Source organism: Martes martes, assembly GCF_963455335.1.
Source record: "Martes martes genome assembly, chromosome: 13".
Classification (NCBI taxonomy): domain Eukaryota; kingdom Metazoa; phylum Chordata; class Mammalia; order Carnivora; family Mustelidae; genus Martes; species Martes martes.
The window spans coordinates 70,786,792-70,804,728 of NC_137901.1; the positions used below are offsets into that span (position 1 = coordinate 70,786,792).

General features: G+C 55.0%; 3 protein-coding genes across 11 annotated transcripts in view; 1 reads left to right on the plus strand and 2 right to left on the minus strand.

The window, feature by feature from the left end:
* The window catches only part of EWSR1 (EWS RNA binding protein 1), a 29,274-nt gene extending 24,487 nt beyond the window's left edge, over nucleotides 1-4,787 (minus strand). Inside the window, exons 1-2 of one of the 2 annotated variants that reach the window (XM_080821388.1) lie at nucleotides 4,706-4,787; nucleotides 122-158 (exon numbers count right to left, since the gene is read on the minus strand). In XM_080821388.1, coding sequence (XP_080677514.1) covers nucleotides 122-158; nucleotides 4,706-4,718 — 50 coding nt within the window. In that variant the 5' untranslated portion in view covers nucleotides 4,719-4,787. The remainder of the gene's footprint in view (nucleotides 1-121; nucleotides 159-4,705) is intronic. The other variant, XM_080821387.1, reaches the window with a different exon arrangement.
* Nucleotides 4,788-4,833: 46 nt separating this feature from the next.
* Nucleotides 4,834-10,453, plus strand: RHBDD3 (rhomboid domain containing 3). Of its 3 annotated transcripts, none has more exons than XM_080822226.1 (6): nucleotides 4,834-4,967; nucleotides 7,281-7,469; nucleotides 8,096-8,479; nucleotides 9,484-9,646; nucleotides 9,736-10,017; nucleotides 10,123-10,453. In XM_080822226.1, exons 2-6 carry the CDS (start codon nucleotides 7,322-7,324, stop codon nucleotides 10,298-10,300), a joined length of 1,155 nt encoding a protein of 384 aa, XP_080678352.1. In that variant the 5' UTR covers nucleotides 4,834-4,967; nucleotides 7,281-7,321; the 3' UTR covers nucleotides 10,301-10,453. The 3 variants fall into 3 exon arrangements, with proteins under 3 accessions (XP_080678352.1, XP_080678350.1, XP_080678351.1); XM_080822224.1 differs by lacking the exon at nucleotides 4,834-4,967 and adding an exon at nucleotides 5,125-5,325; XM_080822225.1 differs by lacking the exon at nucleotides 4,834-4,967 and adding an exon at nucleotides 5,179-6,231.
* Nucleotides 10,454-10,709: 256 nt separating this feature from the next.
* Nucleotides 10,710-17,937, minus strand: part of EMID1 (EMI domain containing 1) — a gene marked incomplete at its 5' end in the record, with an annotated part of 43,955 nt that continues 36,727 nt past the window's right edge. For 4 of the 6 annotated variants that reach the window (XM_080820990.1, XM_080820991.1, XM_080820987.1 and 1 more), the window contains 2 exons: nucleotides 10,710-11,484; nucleotides 15,762-15,846. In XM_080820990.1, the coding sequence (XP_080677116.1) occupies nucleotides 11,360-11,484; nucleotides 15,762-15,846 (210 nt within the window). In that variant the 3' untranslated portion in view covers nucleotides 10,710-11,359. Of the gene's footprint in view, nucleotides 11,485-14,776; nucleotides 14,868-15,761; nucleotides 15,847-17,937 lie in introns of all 6 variants that reach the window. The other 2 variants (XM_080820988.1, XM_080820992.1) reach the window with 1 other exon arrangement.

Here is a 17,937-nt window from a genome sequence, read left to right on the forward strand (position 1 = left end):
AGAACTGAATACAGAGCATTCAGATTCCATTAAAAAGTCCTCTACAACTCCAGGAGCCTTGGTACTCTAAAAACATTATAATCAATCACACCCAAAGTACTGTTATAAAAGACTGACTTACCCCTGCTGGGCTGCAGCTTGGCTGTATGTACTGTAATCTAGAGAAAACGAGAAGAGAAAATAATGTGAAGTCAGCAGAGACAAGGAGAAGGAAAAAATAGGGGGAGGAGGAATTCAGGTGGAGGAAGATAAATTCTTTAAACTGTTCATAGAGAGGAAGTACAGGCCAACACAGATCCAAATGAGTATCTCTTCTCCCTTAACACCAAACCAAAATATGAGTCTAAGCCAGTTAAACTCAGAAAGTTTGAAATATAGTGCCAGCTAATGAGGTCAAGATCAGCTGATCTGGCAGATACTTTAAAGGTTCCCATGACCACAACCCCCCCTCCCTTAACTGCAGGCTGTCATTTCAAATACATGATCATCATCCTGAGACTAACAGAAAACAAGATGAACCAACACGAACCCAAGTTTTACCTTCGTATAAAAACGAGGCATGCCACAATATTACAGTGTTTAACATCAGACTGGTTACAATAGCAGCTGCATCTCCCCAAAACCTAGTTTTTCTATCACTTCCTCACTAACCATAATTCCACAGCAGAGCTGTGACATGGAGGGGCAAAAGACACCATCTCAATTCAGTATTTCAAAGGCTTTCCTGACTGTATCAGGGCTAAATTTCTACAGTAAGTCAAAAGCTGGACACAATAAAAATCACAGCAGAGTTAAGACAGAATCCTGATAACTGGCAAAGAAGAAAGCATGTCATCTTTTTGGGAGTAATATGGTTTTAGGTAACATCAACTTTTAAAAACTCACAATGATTTCAACTCAAGAAAAAAAAAAGCCCACAACTTTACTTTTCTTCGCTTCTCTCTACATAATCTTTCCTTTCTCTTTTCATATGAAATGTATAAACACACAAAAAGGGACAAAAAACTGGTCCACTGAGGGCTCTATAAAAGTACTGAAAACAAACAGAAAATAAAACGATTAAGAAGTTTTCACAGCACTTCCGAACTAAATATGTATTTTAATTAAGTATTTTTTTAAAAAGATTTTTATTTATTTGACAGACAGAGATCAGAAGTAGGCAGAGAGGCAGGCAGAGAGAGAGGAGGAAGCGGGCTCCCTGCCGAGCAGAGAGCCCAATGCGGGGGCTCTATCCCAGGACTCTGGGATCATGACCTGAGCCGAAGGCAGAGGCTTTAACCCACTGAGCCACCCAGGCGCCCCTTTAAACAAGTATTTTTAAAAGTTCTGTCCAATGCTTTGCTCTCCACAAGAAATACATATCTTATTCTACGCTAGAAAAGAGTACTGCTATTAGTACTGAACAAAAGGGTCCTTTCTTTTCCAATCAGAAGTAGCTCCTCATTTGAAAGCAACAATGGACGTCTCAGCTCTTCACGAAGTTCCTACCCCCACACTATCAAAAGCCTGCCTCACAGTCCACCTGACCTGAGAGCATTGTGGTGAATCCATCTTTCAAAGTAGGATCACCTTTCTACCTCTTTACCTTAACTACTTTACTTCCTCTGTACATCCTTAACTCAGAACCCTGATTCATCAACATCAAATCAACTGCCTAAAGGTTTTGTGTAATGAACACATTGATTCAAGACAATCTTATGGCATTTTAAGGTTAAACCATAAGGCATTTTCAGTAGCACTACAACTCATGCTTTCGATGCACCACATAAAAAATAAATGCAAATCACTTCTTCCATGTGGCATTTACAAAACAAATGATGCATCAAAAATAAAATATTTCAACCTACGTTTTGCTGAGGTGTCTCATGTGAGAAATGATTCTAAATTGCTGACATGGAAGTTCAACTTTGCAAGAGGACTTTTACACGAGAACAGTTATGTAAAACAGAAAACTGGCAAAGCTGATATGGAACAACGAATGATCTCATATCAGTGAGAAAGCAACCCATTTAGTCCCATGGTGGGCTAAAGGAGGGAGCAAACTTGTTTCCTGAAAACTTACGTTTATCTACCTATGTTATCTACCTACAACTCACAAATGTATGGAGTCAAAAATGGTCATTACACAATGGTCAGATTTTTTAGCAGTCATGCTTTGTTTTTAACCCCTAACTGTGCAGCTAAAGACTTCACTAAAAATACAGGACAGATGGAAAAGCAAGGGCTGTAATCCAGGGGGCCTCTAAAATGCTGGCAACATTCTCTTCTTGGTGGTGACTTGGGAGTTTGCATTGTAATTCTTTGTTAGACTGGACAAATACTCTACTCTCCCATACGTAATATACATGAGAAGAAAAACCATCTATCTTGACCTAAAATAGTGGCTTTATTTTTTATTTTTAAAGATTTTATTTATTTATTTGACAGGCAGAGATCACAAGTAGGCCGAGAGGCAGGCAGAGAGAGAGGAAGGGAAGCAGGCTCCCTGCTGAGCAGAGAGCCCGATGCGGGGCTCGATCCCAGGACCCTGGGATCATGACCTGAGCCGAAGGCAGAGGCTTTAATCCACTGAGCCACCCAGGTGCCCCAATAGTGGCTTTTAGATGCTTTAAAAACAGTAGAGATTTAGAGCTTCAAGCTACCTAGGGAGTTAAAGTCAGTATGGGGCAATTTGTGGAAACCAAAAGCTTTGCTGTAAGGTCAAGAGGTTAAGGGCTCAAAAAGCTCTTAAAAGATCTAGGCTCGTGCCCTTCATTTTGAAGGAAAGGAAACCAAAGTCCAGATAAGTATAAGCCTCCAGCTGGCATACTACTGTGTGTCTATGTAAAACACAACTGTAATTCTACTATAATATATGGAGGTTTCCAATAAACGATTTGAGCGAAGTAAACCAAGAAACTGGCATGTCCAGCCACACAAAAATTTCACTGTACACATTCTGACTCCCCACACTTCAACAGGAAAGGAGAGTAACATTCCCCCTTACAAAAACTTAAACACTGCAAGGAAGAGGAAGGTGGAAAGGCTCTGTAGAAAACACTTCCCACCAGGATGTGTCTTGGATTGTGGTATTTCAGAGTCCTCTCTTCTAGGGGCATTCTGAACCCTAGCACTAACAGCCAGCATTTACCTGCCTGTTTCACTGATCACACAGCTTGGGGAACCTTAAATTCTTTTTTTTTTTTTTTTTTAAAGATTTTATTTACTTATTTGACAGATGGAGATCACAGAGAGGCAGGCAGAGAGAGAGGAGGAAGCAGGCTCCCTGCTGAGCAGAGAGCCCGATGCAGGGCTCGATCCCAGGACCCTGGGACCATGACCTGAGCCGAAGGCAGAGGCTTTAACCCACTGAGCCACCCAGGCGCCCCGGAACCTTAAATTCTTTAAGTTGCTGGATTCTCGACCCGTTTCAAATCAAATCTCTGAAGGACCCAGAGCTTTTCTGTCTTCCCTCGACTTCTCCCAATGCTTCTAAGTCCTGGTAGGTTGCCTAAGAATACCCCCAGAGGCCAAAAAAAAAAAAAAAAGCACCCCACCCTACCAATAACCGCAGGTTAGCGCACAAACAGGCTGCGAACTACAAGTGCTGTCTACGCTACAAGGTTAAACAACTCGCGTAAACGAGACCACGCTAAATTATCACATTTGAGCTCCCATCCCGGGCCTTCTTTCAAAGTACAGCATGCATCTCCTTTCTGTCTCTATTATCAGTCCACGAAATAAACAAGGCTGCTGGCTTAACCTAGGAGAATAAACTTGCGAGACGATTGCTTAAACATAATTCAAATGCCGACTTGGGCCTTTTGTTTCTCCTAGGTCAAAGAGGCCAGAATTTTCTCGCGGTAGGTATTTGGGCCTCGCTATCCGGGCTGGTCTTATTATAAAACGGATCTCCCTCGGCGTTTGCTGAAAAATGGCCCTGGGAAGCACTTAATTGTTTTTTGGGGAAGAAAGGAGGTGGGATTATTAAGAGTAGTAACGAAGAAGCCGGGGGGGGGGGGCGCCGATTGGGGAAGCACATTCCGCCCAAGACCCAATCAGGCAGAAGTTCGGTTTTGGGCTGGAACCCGCCGAGAGGGCAGCTCGGCTGCACCGGACGCCCCAGCCGACCAGGCCCATTACGGGGCGCCCGCTCATAGGTCGGCACCCCTGGGCTCACAAACCCACGATTCCTTTTTTGTTTATTTGCTTTTCTCCCCGGTTTCTCCACCAAACAGTAGCCCTCCGGCGTGAGCCGCCTCCCTGGAAATGGGGGGGGGGGTAGGAGAAGCGGCGTTGCTGCGGCTTCTCCAGCAGCCATCGACCCCCCCCACCTCCGGTTTAGGGGTGTCGGGCTCTAGGCCTTGCCGAGCCCTCCCCCAACCCCCACGCGGGGCCCGAGAGGCCGCAGGCCCCGCCCACGTGGCGGGTGCCCGGGTGCGCGGGGCCGCACGGCCGCCACACAATGGAGACCACGGCAGGCTCCGCGCGCCCCCGCCGCCGCATGCATCTCGCGCGCCGGGGGCGCCGGAAGGTTCCAGAACCGGCCTTCCCGGTGGGGGGAGGGGAGAAGAACGCGGGCCCTCGAGCTCGTCGGGCCGCGGCGGGTACCTCACACCCTTCTCGGCAGCTCCATTCAGTCGTCCCGGCCACCCCTAGAGACGAGCGGCCCCTGATTTGGGTGTCCCGGCTATCGCCGGCGCGACAGCGGTTCCACCATACTCACCCGTGGACGCCATTTTCTCTCCTTCCTTCTCGTTCTCTCAACGTCCGTCTCCCTCTCGCTTTCCCTCTAGGCGCCGCACTGCGCAGGCGCGAAACCCGCAACCTCGGGCGCTACCACCGGGGCAGGCCACGGGGGTGAGGGAAGGAGGGATGAACCACAGCTTTCTCGTCCTTCCCGCCCGCAGCTCTTGTCCTAGTGCTCTCTAACGAGCACGGGACATGACGTGCGGGCCAAAATAGCACCAAAGGGTCCGGAGCGGCGGGTGAGCGGGTATTGATTTCAAGCCGGGGAGATTCTCCGTACAAAGCTAAGCTCTTCGGAATGGTTTCGTCCGCTGGCTCTAGGGACCGTCTCTGAAGAGTCTGCCTTGAAGGGACACGGAGGCCGGCGGGAGGGCTGGGGGAAGGGACCCGGGCCTAGAACAACTGCTGACTAATCGGCGGGCGGCGGGCGGCGGGCGGCGAGGAAGGGGGGATGGGTGGGGTGGCGCGCCGGCTCGGCCGGGGTCACGCGCCGGAGTGCAGGCAGAATGGGGGTCTGGGCTTTCGGGCCTCGCCGGGAAGCTGGAGTCCCGACTCCCAGCCAGGGGCCCCACACGGGGGCGGGGGGCACGCTCTGCAGTGAGTACCCCGGACACGTGGCCTGGGCCGGAGGGGGAGGGGGCCGAGGCGGGTGGAGTAGATGGGAGGCCCCTAACGTAGCTCCGGATCCCGAGAGCCCCTCCCCCCCCATTAACGGTCAAGGTTGAGAAAGCCCTTTAATCTTAATTCTCCATCCAATACCCTTGTTTTTACAGAAGGAGAAACTGAGGCCCAAGGAATTGGGGTACTTTTCTTAAAGTCATAAAGCTGAGTTCGACCCGTACCGTGGATCCCCTCTCTCTCTCTCTCTCTCTCTCTCTCTCTCTCTCTCTCTCGGAAGAATCTACCCCATCCTTGTTTTCTCATTCTGTTCTCTGAGCTTCCCAGTAAGGTAGGCGGGCCTGATGGTGCACAGCCCCATTTTATTGTTGAAGAGACTGAGGCCCAGAGGGTTCCAATTCCAATTCTGTTTGTCCATGGGCAAGTCCTTCAGCTTTGGAAAGTGCCTGTGGGCGGGCGGTTTTGAGGGTGCAAGAGGAGGCTTTCAGTGGGTGTCTTGGCTTTGGGCATGGCTGGCACCTGTCTGCCTTCCTGGACACAATCTAGTCTCCCCAGGCAGGTGCCCAGGCCCAAGGAAGGGCAGGGCTCACCCAAATCTTTCAGCGGGACCTGGAGCCAAGCTAGAGTCTCTCTTTCAGTGAACACATACAGAGAATTTTGGGATGAGTAAGAGGAGGGCGCTCCCACCTGCCATCTGCCTAGACTACCTGCCCGGGAAGAAAGACAGGCTGTGCTTACTAGATAGGATAATATCCACAAAGCAGGAGATGGGGCATTTGAACTGGGCTTCAAGGGGGTTAGTAGGAGCTTGCCTATTGGATAGATGGACAGAGGGACATTGCAGGCCGAGGAGTTTTCTACATTTTTCCAGCGGGAAACTGACAGGTGGGTTTTGATGCTGAGGTTGCCCATGGCAAGGGAGCAGATGAAAAGTCTTGTCTCTCTGAGAGCCTGCCTCTTGCATCATGAAATCTGGTCCCTGGAGTCTTGACACAGGCCTGGCCACGGCTGAGGGGGTTTCAGCAAGTCCTGTGCCCTGTGGGCCAGATCTTGACCCAGCTAGCCTGGAGCAGCTGCTTCCGTGTTGAGGCGTCCCCTGGTAGGGCTATCTGGTGGCTCCTCTGCCTCCCACAGTTAGTGGGATGGCTACAGTTTATTGAACAGGAGCTGTGGGCTGGGCCCTGCCGTAGTCCATTCCTTTTTCTCATCCTATGGGGAGAGGATTTTCTCAATCCCCATTTTATAGATGAGGAAGGAGAGGCTCAGAGGGTGGAAAACTTGTCCAGGGATGCACAGCAGGAAGAAGTAGAGGGAATACTGGAACCTTCCTGCGAAAGGGGGGGCTAGGGCCAGAGGGGTTGTGTTCAGAGCTAGAGGAAGGGAATGACTGTCCAGTGTCACTTTGTATGCCTTCAGAGTGTGGGATTCCTGTCCCCTTCCAGCCCTTCTGCTTCACTCCCTTCCTAATTTGCCTGCCCGTTGGCTGGCCTCACCCCTTCCATCAGGGGCAGCGGAGCCCACCTACAGTTCTAAGGCCGGGAGAAGACAGGAAGGTGGCTGGTCTCCAGCCCAAGGGAAGAGAGAGGCAGAGGAAAGCTGGAGATGGCCCTGAGTTTGCCTGGGGTGTTATACCTCTCCTTCTGGGAGTCTGGAGCCCTAGTTCATCTTCGCTGGCCTTGCGCCTCCCACCCCAGGCTTTTCTTCAGAGCCCTTTTTGGCTTGGCCTCTCCCCATCCTCACACGCACAGGCAGCGGGGATGGCAAGATGGCAAGATGGCTAAGCACATGGTTAGGATCTGAACTCCTCTATGGTCGAGTTGCTGGGCCTGCCTCTCCAGCTTGAGTTTCTACTGTAAAATGGGGCCATCAGGAGGGTAGTTGAAAGGAGTTGGATAAAAATTGCAGTAATAACTGTTATTTTCCTTCACCCCTAGCACACGGCCTCAAGACCACCCTTGACACCGTCAGCCACGTTATGCGTGCCCAAGGTCCCCTCAGCCTACCGTCCCCGGCGCTGCCTCTTGCCTCCTCTGTCCTGATGCTGCTGCTGGGCAGCCTGTGGCTGGTGGGGGCTGGGCCCAGCCTTGCCCTGGCCCCTGAGCTGCTGCTGGACCCTTGGCAGGGTGAGGGTTGGCTCCTTGGGCCTTTGAGGAGGCAGGAGACTTGCTCTAGGGCATGAGACCAGTTCGCAGGAGCACTATGGGTCCTGCACCGGTCAAGCAGAGATAGGATCCAGGGCCTGGGGGAAGCTTGGCCTTGGACAGGAGCATGCCCAGCTCATCTGGAGCCTGGAAGGGAGGGCGGAGCACCCAGGCAGAGGGGCCAGTGAGGGGTGGGAGCGTGTAAGCTTTTCAGACAGCTTCCCTTCTTGGTGGCTTTCCCTTAAAATAAGAACTCAGGCTTTCAGCTTAGTATGAGAATGTTGAGGTAGTCCTGGGAGTTTAAGGAGTGACCCCAGCTGCGTGGTCGTTTCCTAGCAGACATTAAGTGACTTGCCCACAGTTGGGTTGCTCTTGAGAAGACTGAGTGGTGGGCCCGACCTACTCTGGTTAACACAGAAGGGGAGCAGCCACAGCGTGTGGAAGCCCTCGCTCCCCTTCATGAGTGACTGAAGTGCCGGCAGTGGGCAGACAGTGGCTCCCGGGGTGAGGAGGCTGGCTTAGTGTCCTGCAGCGGTGTGATCACCACCCTGGGCCAGCACTGGGGGTTAGGGCCGATGACCCGCACGTAAGCTCCTTCTCTCTCCCAGCACACCGGCTGCTGACCCATGCCTTGGGCCACACGGCCCTACCTGGCCTGCTTCTGAGCCTGCTGCTCCTGCCCACTCTGGGCTGGTGGCAGGAGTGCCACCTGGGAACTCTGCGGTTCCTGCATGCCTCTGCCCTGCTCGCCCTGGCTGCGGGGCTCATGGGGGTGCTGCTGGCGGGCCTTGGGGTGTCCAGTGCAGCTGGCGGCTGCGGCTACATGCCCGTCCACCTGGCCATGCTGGCAGGGCAGGGTCACCACCCTCGCCAGCCCCAGGGGGTCCTGCCATCGTGGCTCCTGCCGTGGCTGCTGCTGGCCTTGACACCACTGCTCAGCAACGAGCCGCCCTTCCTGCAGCTCTTCTGTGGCCTTCTTGCCGGCCTGGCCTGTATCCTTTGCCGGGGCTCAGGGCCCGTGTGGACATGTGGGTTCTGTGGCTGGGCCCTCCCACCCTCCAGGATGCCTGGGAGGGAAATGGCACAAGAGGGTCAGGCCCAACAATGCCGGACAGTGTGCCTGGACACATTCTGGGAGCATCCCCGGGTTCTCTAGCCAGGCTCCGGGGCGGGGGCGGGGGACAGCCTCAGGGCCAATGGCCAGGGGGAGGTGCCAACTGCCAACTACCATTTAAAGGGGGGCCCAGGAGGGCCGAGGTGACCCAAGCAGGCACCCAACCTGGCTCTCCCCAGTGAGGGAGGCGTCTGAGCTATGATGTGATGATGTGATGTGCGGGATGAAGGGTTCGGGGAAGAGAAGTGAAAAAGAGAGGCGGCCGGGCAGGAAGTGTGAGGCCAGGGTGGGAGTGAGCCTGGGGGTCAGTGCTGAAATGGGGAACACCTATGCCTGGTGGTGCATTAAATACAGACTTTTGCTCCAAAGATGCTTGATGCCTCTTGGGGGAAACGGTGCTTTTGAAGAGAAGAGTGGGCACAGGCCGACCTCCCCCTGGGGTTTTTTTAGGCCTGGGGACACCAGCTGCCCGGCCTGGCAGAATCCTGGCATGGGGAGTATGTTGCCGTGGCTGAGGGCTACGGGGAAGTATCAGTGGGCCCAAGGGTGGGCCTTGAGTCAGACCTGAGCAGTCTCATGGGGCTCTGGGAACAGAGCAGGCGGTGGGGGCAGGGGACGGGGGAGACACACCTGGCTCCACCTCTTACTGGCTGAGTAGCTTCTGGCAGGTTCCTTTCCTGAGGGCCTCCGCTTTTCCCCAAGCGCTGATTAGGGTGAGGAGACATTGAGGAGATATCCCTTGCCAGGCTGCAGTGAGGAGAGACCGAGGAATGGCTGGCACACACAGCCCGGGCCCTGGCATGCAGTGTGGGCTCCCCTGCAGCCCCCCACCCTGGCTGGCTTGGGTTCTCCTTGACTAGCCGCCCTGCCCTGGGCAGACAGATGCAGCAGGGGCTTTCCGGTGGCTGGAGCTCTCAGAGCAGCGGCTGCAAGCACTGCAGGAGGGCGTCTTGTGCAGGGCACTGGCCGGGGGCTGGCCGCTCCGACTCCTTCCTACCCCAGGCATCCCGGCCGAGCTGCCGCTCACCCATCCTGCCGGAGCGAGGTGAGCATGGTGCTGAAGACACGGGCCCCCGTCGTGGCAGCTGTGGCAGGGGCTGGCAGTCAGGCCCTCTTCTGCTTCTGCCCCTCCAGGCCTCCCACCCCCGGACCTCCTTATATGGCCTCCCCTAGCCTCTGGGCCCTCAGTGAAGGCTCAGCCCTGCTCCCGCCAGGCCTGGGGCCTGTGCAGCCAGCCTGGGAGGGCTCCTCAGAGGTGGGCCTGGCCTGGGCCGGGCCCAGCTTCCCCCCAGGGACCCCACTGTGGGCAGCCCTGGATGAGCAGCTGCTGCAGGAGGGGATCGAAGCCTCACTCCTCGAGGGGCCGTGTCCCGAGAGCCCACTCCGGCTGCCCAAGTCGTCCGTCTCCTCTCTGCGGTAAGGCGGGGGGGTAGGTGGGGGTGGGGGGGTCCCCTGGTGCAGGGGCTGGAGGTGGCCCTGACGTCCCCTCCCTGGCCCCCTCCCCACCCCCCCATCCCACAGGCTGCAGCAGCTGGAGCGCATGGGCTTCCCCACAGAACAGGCAGTGGTGGCACTGGCAGCCACAGGCCGAGTGGAGGGTGCTGTGTCGCTGCTGGTTGGCGGGGAGGTGGGCACTGAGGCCTTGGTGACTCAGGGGAGGGGCAGGCCCGCTCACCCTGAGGGTCCTGGTCCTCCCTAGCCCATGTAGGCCCTTGGGTGACAAGAGGCTTGGCCCGTTGGTGGGTAGCCTGAGCCCAGTCCTGTCTGCCAAGAGTTGCAGTGTGGTTTGGGAGAGGCCCCTTCGGCTCCCCACCCCAGTACTGTTTAGAATAAAAACCATTTCATTTTTCAAGCTGGACCTCTGTGGATGCAGCTGTTGTGTCGGACTCTTCTGTGTTGGCAGCAGGGGGGATGAATGAATGAACAAGCAGTGAAGGAAGGACCCATCACAGGAGAACAGCTCCTTGAGGTGTGGAGACGCACCGGCCCCCCTGCCTGCTCAGCCCCCCACATTGCATGTGGGCAGGAATGGCCACTGAGAAGAGGAAAGGGGCTCCCGGCCCAGCCCAGCTGCTCCCTGTCTAAGCACACACTGAAACCAGGCCAGTGGGACATCAGATTGGGGGCCTTTATTGGCTGGACACCTCTACCTCCAGGGGGCCCCTCCCTCTCCATACCTCAACCCCCACCTGGGACATGGGAGGGGCTGGGGGCTCATGGGGCAGGGCCTATACAAGGAATCCCCAGTGTCCTGCCAGCTGAGCTCAGGGTGGGGACCCAGCACCAGAAATCAAGGAGAGGAGGGGTGCGGTGGGCTCCCCGAAGTTTGGCTGGGGAGGAGGGGGTGACAAGCCCTGCATGTGTCAAGGGCCCAGGAGAACTCCAGCTCCCAGCTCCCTTCAGCCCCTCCAGGCCCAGATGCCTGGGCAGCTGATGAGAAGACAGAAGCCTTGAACCAGCCACCTCTTCCTGTCCTACTTCCCGGAGGGGGACAGAGGCCCAGGGCCCTGAGTGAGGCCTCACCTCTTGTCTGGGCTGCCCCTCCCTCTCAGGCCCCTGTCCCTTCTCAGCTTCATATTAGGCTTGCACAGGGAGCTGGGGAGTTGGGACCAAGACTTGCCCATCCCAAAGGCCTAGGTGGCAGAAGGGACCCTGAGGACATGAATAAATATGGCTGGGCGGTCCCTGGAGGCAGTTGGCCAAGTCCAGGCTGGGAAGGGAAGCCTGGCCTGGTCTGCCCCTAGGGCCGCCCCCGCCCTCAGCCTCTCTCGTTGCGGCTCCTGGGGGCCACGATCCGGTAGTTGGCTCTGAGTCCTCCCCTCTTGCCCCGCAGGAGGCTGGGGGTGCCTGTGCTGGCAGGGCCTGCCCCCGACCCCTCTGGTTCTGCCGGAGGGAAGAAGAGAGGCAAGGTTAGTGAGGTCTGTGTGAAGTGCCCCCTCTCCCTTCAGCCCTCTGGGGGCTGGAGCGCTGGGTAGCTGGGTACTCCGCCAGGCACGCTCTGCCCCGGCGTCTGGGAGGCGGAGCTGTGAGAAAGAAGGATGTTTGCAAACTGGTTAGTGCCTCCCCCTCCCGCGGAATTATCAGCTTCCCACCCAATGAGAGCACTCTGGGCGTCTGATTTTCTCTGTCAAGTGAGAATCAATCAACCTGTCATGTTTCTGAAATGCTTAGCACGGAGTGAATGCTCCATAAAAGTATAGTTCTTTCCCACACTTTGGTATAGAGGTGTGCCCTGAATCATCTCCGTTTCATAGCTGGGTAAGCTAAGGTCAGGAAATAGACTTGCTCTCCCCATCCCCTGGGGTTAGGCCACCTGTGGTGCGGAAGAGTTTAGGAAGGCCAGGCTCTGGCACTGACCTACTGTACAGCTTTGGGTAAGTCAAATCTCCGCCAGGGTCTCAGTTGTCTCATCTCTAAAACCAGGAGGGATAGTTCCAGGTGTACTCTGAGGTCCTGGCCAACTCCAGTAATTCTGGAAATCAGTTCTAATTTGGCTATGGTGAAATAGGCCCCGACCTGGAAATGAGCTGTCCCACAAGAGTGAAACTGAAAAACGGGCATTCTTGCCGCGGGAAAGTTCCTCCTCATCCTTCAACACCCAAGCAAGGCCTACCTCCTCCAAGTCTTCTGCTACTAACACTTCAGTCCCTCTCTATGTTAAGTAAGTGGATCAGGTAGATCAGGTTTTGCCATATTTCGAGATGAACCCTCGAGCAGAGCCCCAGAATGGGGGACTTGGCTGAGCCTCCAAAGTCCTGTTCACTTGGACTCTGGTGAGCACCAGCTTTCCACTGGGGCACTGCCAGGGGCTGTGCCCTCATAATCCTAGCTGTTTAGCACTCTGACCCTGTGTTCCCCAGCCACCCATACACCCCTAGGCTGAAATTTGGGCCCCCTGGGACAAACAGGTGTGTGTGGTCATAGTCGAAGGTATTTCATCCCCTAAATCAGGGAGCATAGGAGGAGAGTAGCACGGAGCTCAGGCTCCAACAATCAGCTAGGGCCAAACCCTGGTCCCACCATATACCAATGATGTGGTCTTGGGCAAGTCACGAGAATCTCTGAGCCTCGTATGGAACGTGGGGACAATACCGTGTCAAACCCTGTAAGTGTTTAAGGTGACCAGGAGTGGAAAGTGGTTTTCACAGTAAATGCTGGATGATTAATGGTCACTAGGTGTGTTTTTGACCCAGGTCTCCTGCAGGCCTGGTCGCTGTGATTTGGTCATGAGATGCTATTCTGACACAATCAAGTTCAGGGCCCTAGATTTCCCTGGGGCTCCACTCAGAGGGCCTGGCAGGGCAGAGGTGTCTGTGAACTTCTGTTGATGGAGCAAGAAGAGCCAGTGCTTTAAAGAATAGATTTACGGTGGATCTGTGGCCTCACCACTGCTATTGCTACGACTCTTGAGGAAATCACGTGAGCTCTCTGCGCTTCTGTTTCTTCATCTGTGAAATGGACGTGGTATCGCCCACCTAGCAAGCTTGTTAAAAGGGCTGGATTTAAATCCCCCAGCCCAGTGGGCCAGATGTGTGATGGCTGTTACTGCTTCATTATTGATTATAACCTAAACCCGAGCCCAATCTGGATCTTTAGTTAGCACCTGCTGCGTATGATGGACAATGGGGAAAGTTCCTTCTTCTCTGCTCCCTTCCCCCCTCACCTCCCCTTCCAGGTCAAGACTCAAGCTGGCTTGTGGGGTCACTCTTGCAGGCTGGTGGCCACAGTGAGTGGGCGTGACCACCTCAGGTGACCAGCACTCCCTCCCTGGGCTGCTGGATAGAGGTGACTAAAGAGGAGATGGGCTACGGGCCCAAGGCTACAGTCCCTCCTGGCTCCTCTCCCAGTCCTGAGAGGAGGTGGGGTACACCTGAAAAAGCCTGGGATTTGGTCCTTGGGCCCTGATCTTCGAGAGGGGGAGGAGGTCGGATGTGGTCACTAATGTTTTGGAAAAGATAGAGAACGCCCCGTGGCAAGGTGGGAGGAGCTTGGGAAGCAGACCCCATACTCCTTCCAGCCTCCAGGGCTTTGTCCACACAGGATTCTCTGTCAGGGCTGCCCTTTCTATCTTCCGCTCACACACTCTTAAGGATCTTCCGTGACCCAGTCCAAGGGTCCCGTCTGGTGGGAGGACTTCTCCATGCCACAGCTGGAGGCAGTGGCCGCTCACTCACATCCTGTGGTGCTCCTTTTGCCCATGGCCCTCATCTCTGTAGACCCTGAGGATTCCCCTTCACTTGATGGGCCCAGAGTGTCCCCCCTGACCTGGCACTCCTCAGCAGGTGTACCCTACAGTTTTGCTGAATGAAGGCGGCTTGGCTGTCATCCTTGCCCTCCTTTCTGCTTGGGGACTCAGTTTTCTCATCTGTAAAATAGATGTGAAGTTGGACATGATGTCCCAGGCCTTTGTGTGCTGATGGACTAGGATTGGGCTGTGAGATGGGGTGGCTGGAGTTGGGAGGGCGGCCGTGGGGGCCTCTTAGCGGGTAGGTGAGAACCGGAGCTCAGCCCTGAGGGCAGACAATCTCTGCCTCTCTCCACGACCATCCATGGGCTCCGGTTTAATGGGGAGAGCCTTAGCCCCACTGTGAAAAGCCAGGCACAGGGAGGGGTGCTGCACACTTGGCGTCTTACCTCCTTCCGTGCCTTCTACCTCCCTTCAAAAGCCTTCTCAAACCAGGGCCTGCCAGATTCTCTAGCCTCAGCTGTCACTTCCTAGCAACCTCACAGAACAGCCTAGCCTCTTGGCTTTGACTTGTACTGTTCCTCTGCCTGTTTACCAATGATCATCCTTGCCCTTCAGGTTCATTTAGAGGATACCTCCTCCAGGAAGCCCTCCCTGACATGCCCTCCCTCACACACCCCAGCCCGGGGCCGGGGCTCTTCTGTGCTCTCAGCACTCACTCCACACCGTGATGTTCCTCACTCTGGGTTTAACAGTTCCAGGGTGACCCCTGTGCCCCTGCACCCTACACTCCCTGAGAACAGGAACAGGTCTGTCTGATCTGGGAGCCTGTGCCAGCAAGGTGTCAGGCACCGTCTGTCTGTCTGCTGGCTGGCTGGAAGGACTAGAGAAGGAGTGTCTGCTGGCCTGGGGCCACCAGTAGGAGGTGCCTTCTGTGTCCCTGGGCCCTTCCTGGAAGGGGCCACCCCTACCTGCCCGCCCTGCCGTTACCTGGCCAGATGATGGCTTCCAGCAGGGTGACTCGTCTGGCCAGGAGCTCCAGCTGAGCCTGCTGCTGCAGGAAGCTCTGTAAGCTAGGAGCCTGATGGGAGATCAAGAAGAGCGACGGTACGAGTCCGGCCTCTGAGGGCTGGGCCGGGGAGCCGAGGGGGGGGGTGTTGGGGACAGGCATCAGCCGGCTATTGAGACCTCAGTCTCCCCTTGTGAGTGGGGATGGGGCTCCTCCTCTAACTGGCTCCTCAAGTGAGCAGTTGAGTGGTGACATTGGTGGGTCAGGGCCCGGGGTGGGGGTCTGGCTCTTTCTGACCCCTAAAGGGACCTGCAGAGTGGGTTAGGAGGAGCAGAAGGAGACCTGCAGCTATAAGGGAGATACTTGGGGCCAGGAAGACCTGCCCTGTGAGAGCCTCTGGGGGCTTCTGAGGGAGGGGAGGTCGGAACTAGTGGGGAAGCCTGGCTTCATCACCCACAGTCCCCTGTGCTGCTGGAGCCTAGCTCCGTGACCTCTTGTTCTGTGGACTTGGAGACTGGCTCCCTCTGTTACCCACGATTTATGGAGAGCTGAATGAAGCCTTACTTTGGGACCCATGACCCCTGCTCTGCTGCAGTCTGACCCAGTTACCCACAATCTCCTGCTGGTCTGGAGTTTGGCTCCATTGCCTCTAATTTCTTCCAAATTCAAAATCTATCACCTCTGCTTTCCCTGTAGGCCTGGAAACCGCATTACCCACAATGCTCAGAGGCCCAGGTCTGGTCACAGAGGTGGGGGGCCCAGGTCTCTGGGACCCCCTTTTCACCTGTGGAAGAGGGACCAGCCATCAAGGGATGGGTGGCCTCGCTCTCTCAGGTCCTTCCCAGCCTGGGGCAGGCACCTTCTCCAGCCTCACGGCTGGGTCCAGGCAGCTCCACCTCCAGAGGGCCTGGGGAAGGCTAGTGGGTGAGGGCTGGGCTGTCTGTCCGTCTGTCTGTCTCTACTCACCATAGAGCCCAATCATTGTTTCCAAGATTAAAACCCTCTCAGCTAAAATCTTCAAAGCCTCGCGTAGTTGGTGCAACCCCTCCCCCTGCGGAGGAAAGAGACAGATGCAGCCGTGAAGGGGGCAAGGGAGGGGGCCCTGCAAAGCTTGTTGGTGGCCCATGCCCCACCCTGGACATGCACCTGCAGCCCACACCACCGGCCACAGCCCAGGGCCCGCAGACAGCCAGGACAAGACCAGGAGGGAACGGGGGCATGGGGGTGGGGCAAGATAGGTGGAAGCAGCCCCCTCAGTAAGTCCTGATGGGTTCCAGCTGGCTGCTCTCTGCCCACACCCCTGCACTGGCAGCAGGGGGTTGCAGATCCGCAGGGGCCGCGCTGCTGTCCCAGAGCCTGCCCTGGGGGCTGTCACTGGGTACTCCTGAATCTCTGTTGCCTGACACCCGCGTGGTTCCTGCCCCATCCCTGGGCCACCTGCATTCTTATTTACATCTTTCAAAGGAGTCCCTTTTTGCCTTAATACTACATTAATCTCACTCTAATGAATTCCATCACTGCGAACAGGCTACGCATGGATGTCCTTTCCATTCACATCAAAATGAATACGTACAAGTAAAATGAGAAAACGTTTGAGTGGCATCACTTTTGGGAAGTTGGGCTCAAAATGATGGAAAAGCTGAGGCTCAGGCCCAGGTGTCCACTCCTCAGCCCTTCTCACTTTGGGCTCCTCCCTACCTGGGCTCTGCCTATTTCAAGTCTGTATTCAGCATGTCTTGGGATCAGGCCCCCAGCCCCACCCTCCCTTCTATGCAGTGTCTCGGGGTCTGCAGTCCCCAGGCCCAGGGATGTGGCAGTGGGCCCCCAAAGCCCCCTCCAGCATCCCCCCCCCACAACAGTGTCAGCTGGCACTCTGGCCAGCCTTCACCTTGACTTCCAATTTGTCTGTCAGTCCTTTCCTTCCCCAGCACGGGGTCCACGGTGTGGTTGAACCTCCACACTCCCTCACCTCTTCCTCTTTCCTAGTCCAGACTAAAGCTATTTCTGGAATGTCGATATCTGAATTCCAACAGAGCACCAGGACAGCAAATAGAACTATTCCAGCCCTGACATATCTGGGAGTCTCTCTCAGCATCCTTTACTTAGTACAGACTAATTGAAGGGGTTGGGGCAGACTATGCCTATTGCTACAACAGAAACCCACCCTTTAGGGTTCACCAAAACATCTAACAACCGAGAGTCCGCCCAACATGTCTATGAGCCTGCTGTGGCGTTGCTGGGACTGTCCATTACAACACAGCTGTCCTGTCCACATCACCAGTTTAGGGCCGCCCTCAGGCCACTAACTGGCCACTGTAGCCTAAGGGTCACAGGGTCACATGGGCCACACCAAAGTAATCCCTCTTCAAGTATTACAGGAGCAGGATCTAAAAATGGATGACCTTCAAAAATTACACTAAGCCACTCCAGACGTGGACGGTGGGGACAAGCTGATACCATGAACATCCAGGTAAGTATAATAAGAGGGCGTCCGCTAGAGCTCCTGCCAAGAGCATTTAACTGCCTCTCATCACCCGGAAACAACCAGGCAAATCTAGATGGTGGGATACTCACAAAAAGACAGTCAAGAGGAAGAAGGAAAGGACAGGGACTATTCTAGATTACAAGGCACTAGAGATGTAACAACCAAGTGCAATGCGTGAGTGTTGATTAAATCTTAGATTAAATTAAAAACAAACAAACAGCTAAAGGGTGACTGGGTGGCTCAGTCGGTTAAGCGTCTGCCTTTGGCTCAGGTCATGATCCCAGGGTTCTGGGATTGAGCCCTGTGTTGGGCTCTCTGCTCAGTGGGGAGCCTGCTTCTGCTCCTACCCCTCCCCGCTGCTAGTACTCTCTCCTCCTCTCTCAAATAAATAAAATCTTAAAAAAAAAAAAAAAAAAGAAAATTAAAGGAAAATGTCAAAGTTCTGTTATTTGGATCCCTTCCAAGATGGGTGGCCTGTTGTTTGCACTGATAATGTCGCAGTCCCCTCCCGGCCTGGACTGAGAGTCCAGGGACTGCTGGACACCTCCCCCCGGCACCTCCACTCAGCTTTAATACAGCTCCCATTTTCCCTGGACAGAACCCACTGGGGCTGCTTCTCTGGGCTCTCTACTGTAAAGGTTGCCTGAACTGCTTGCT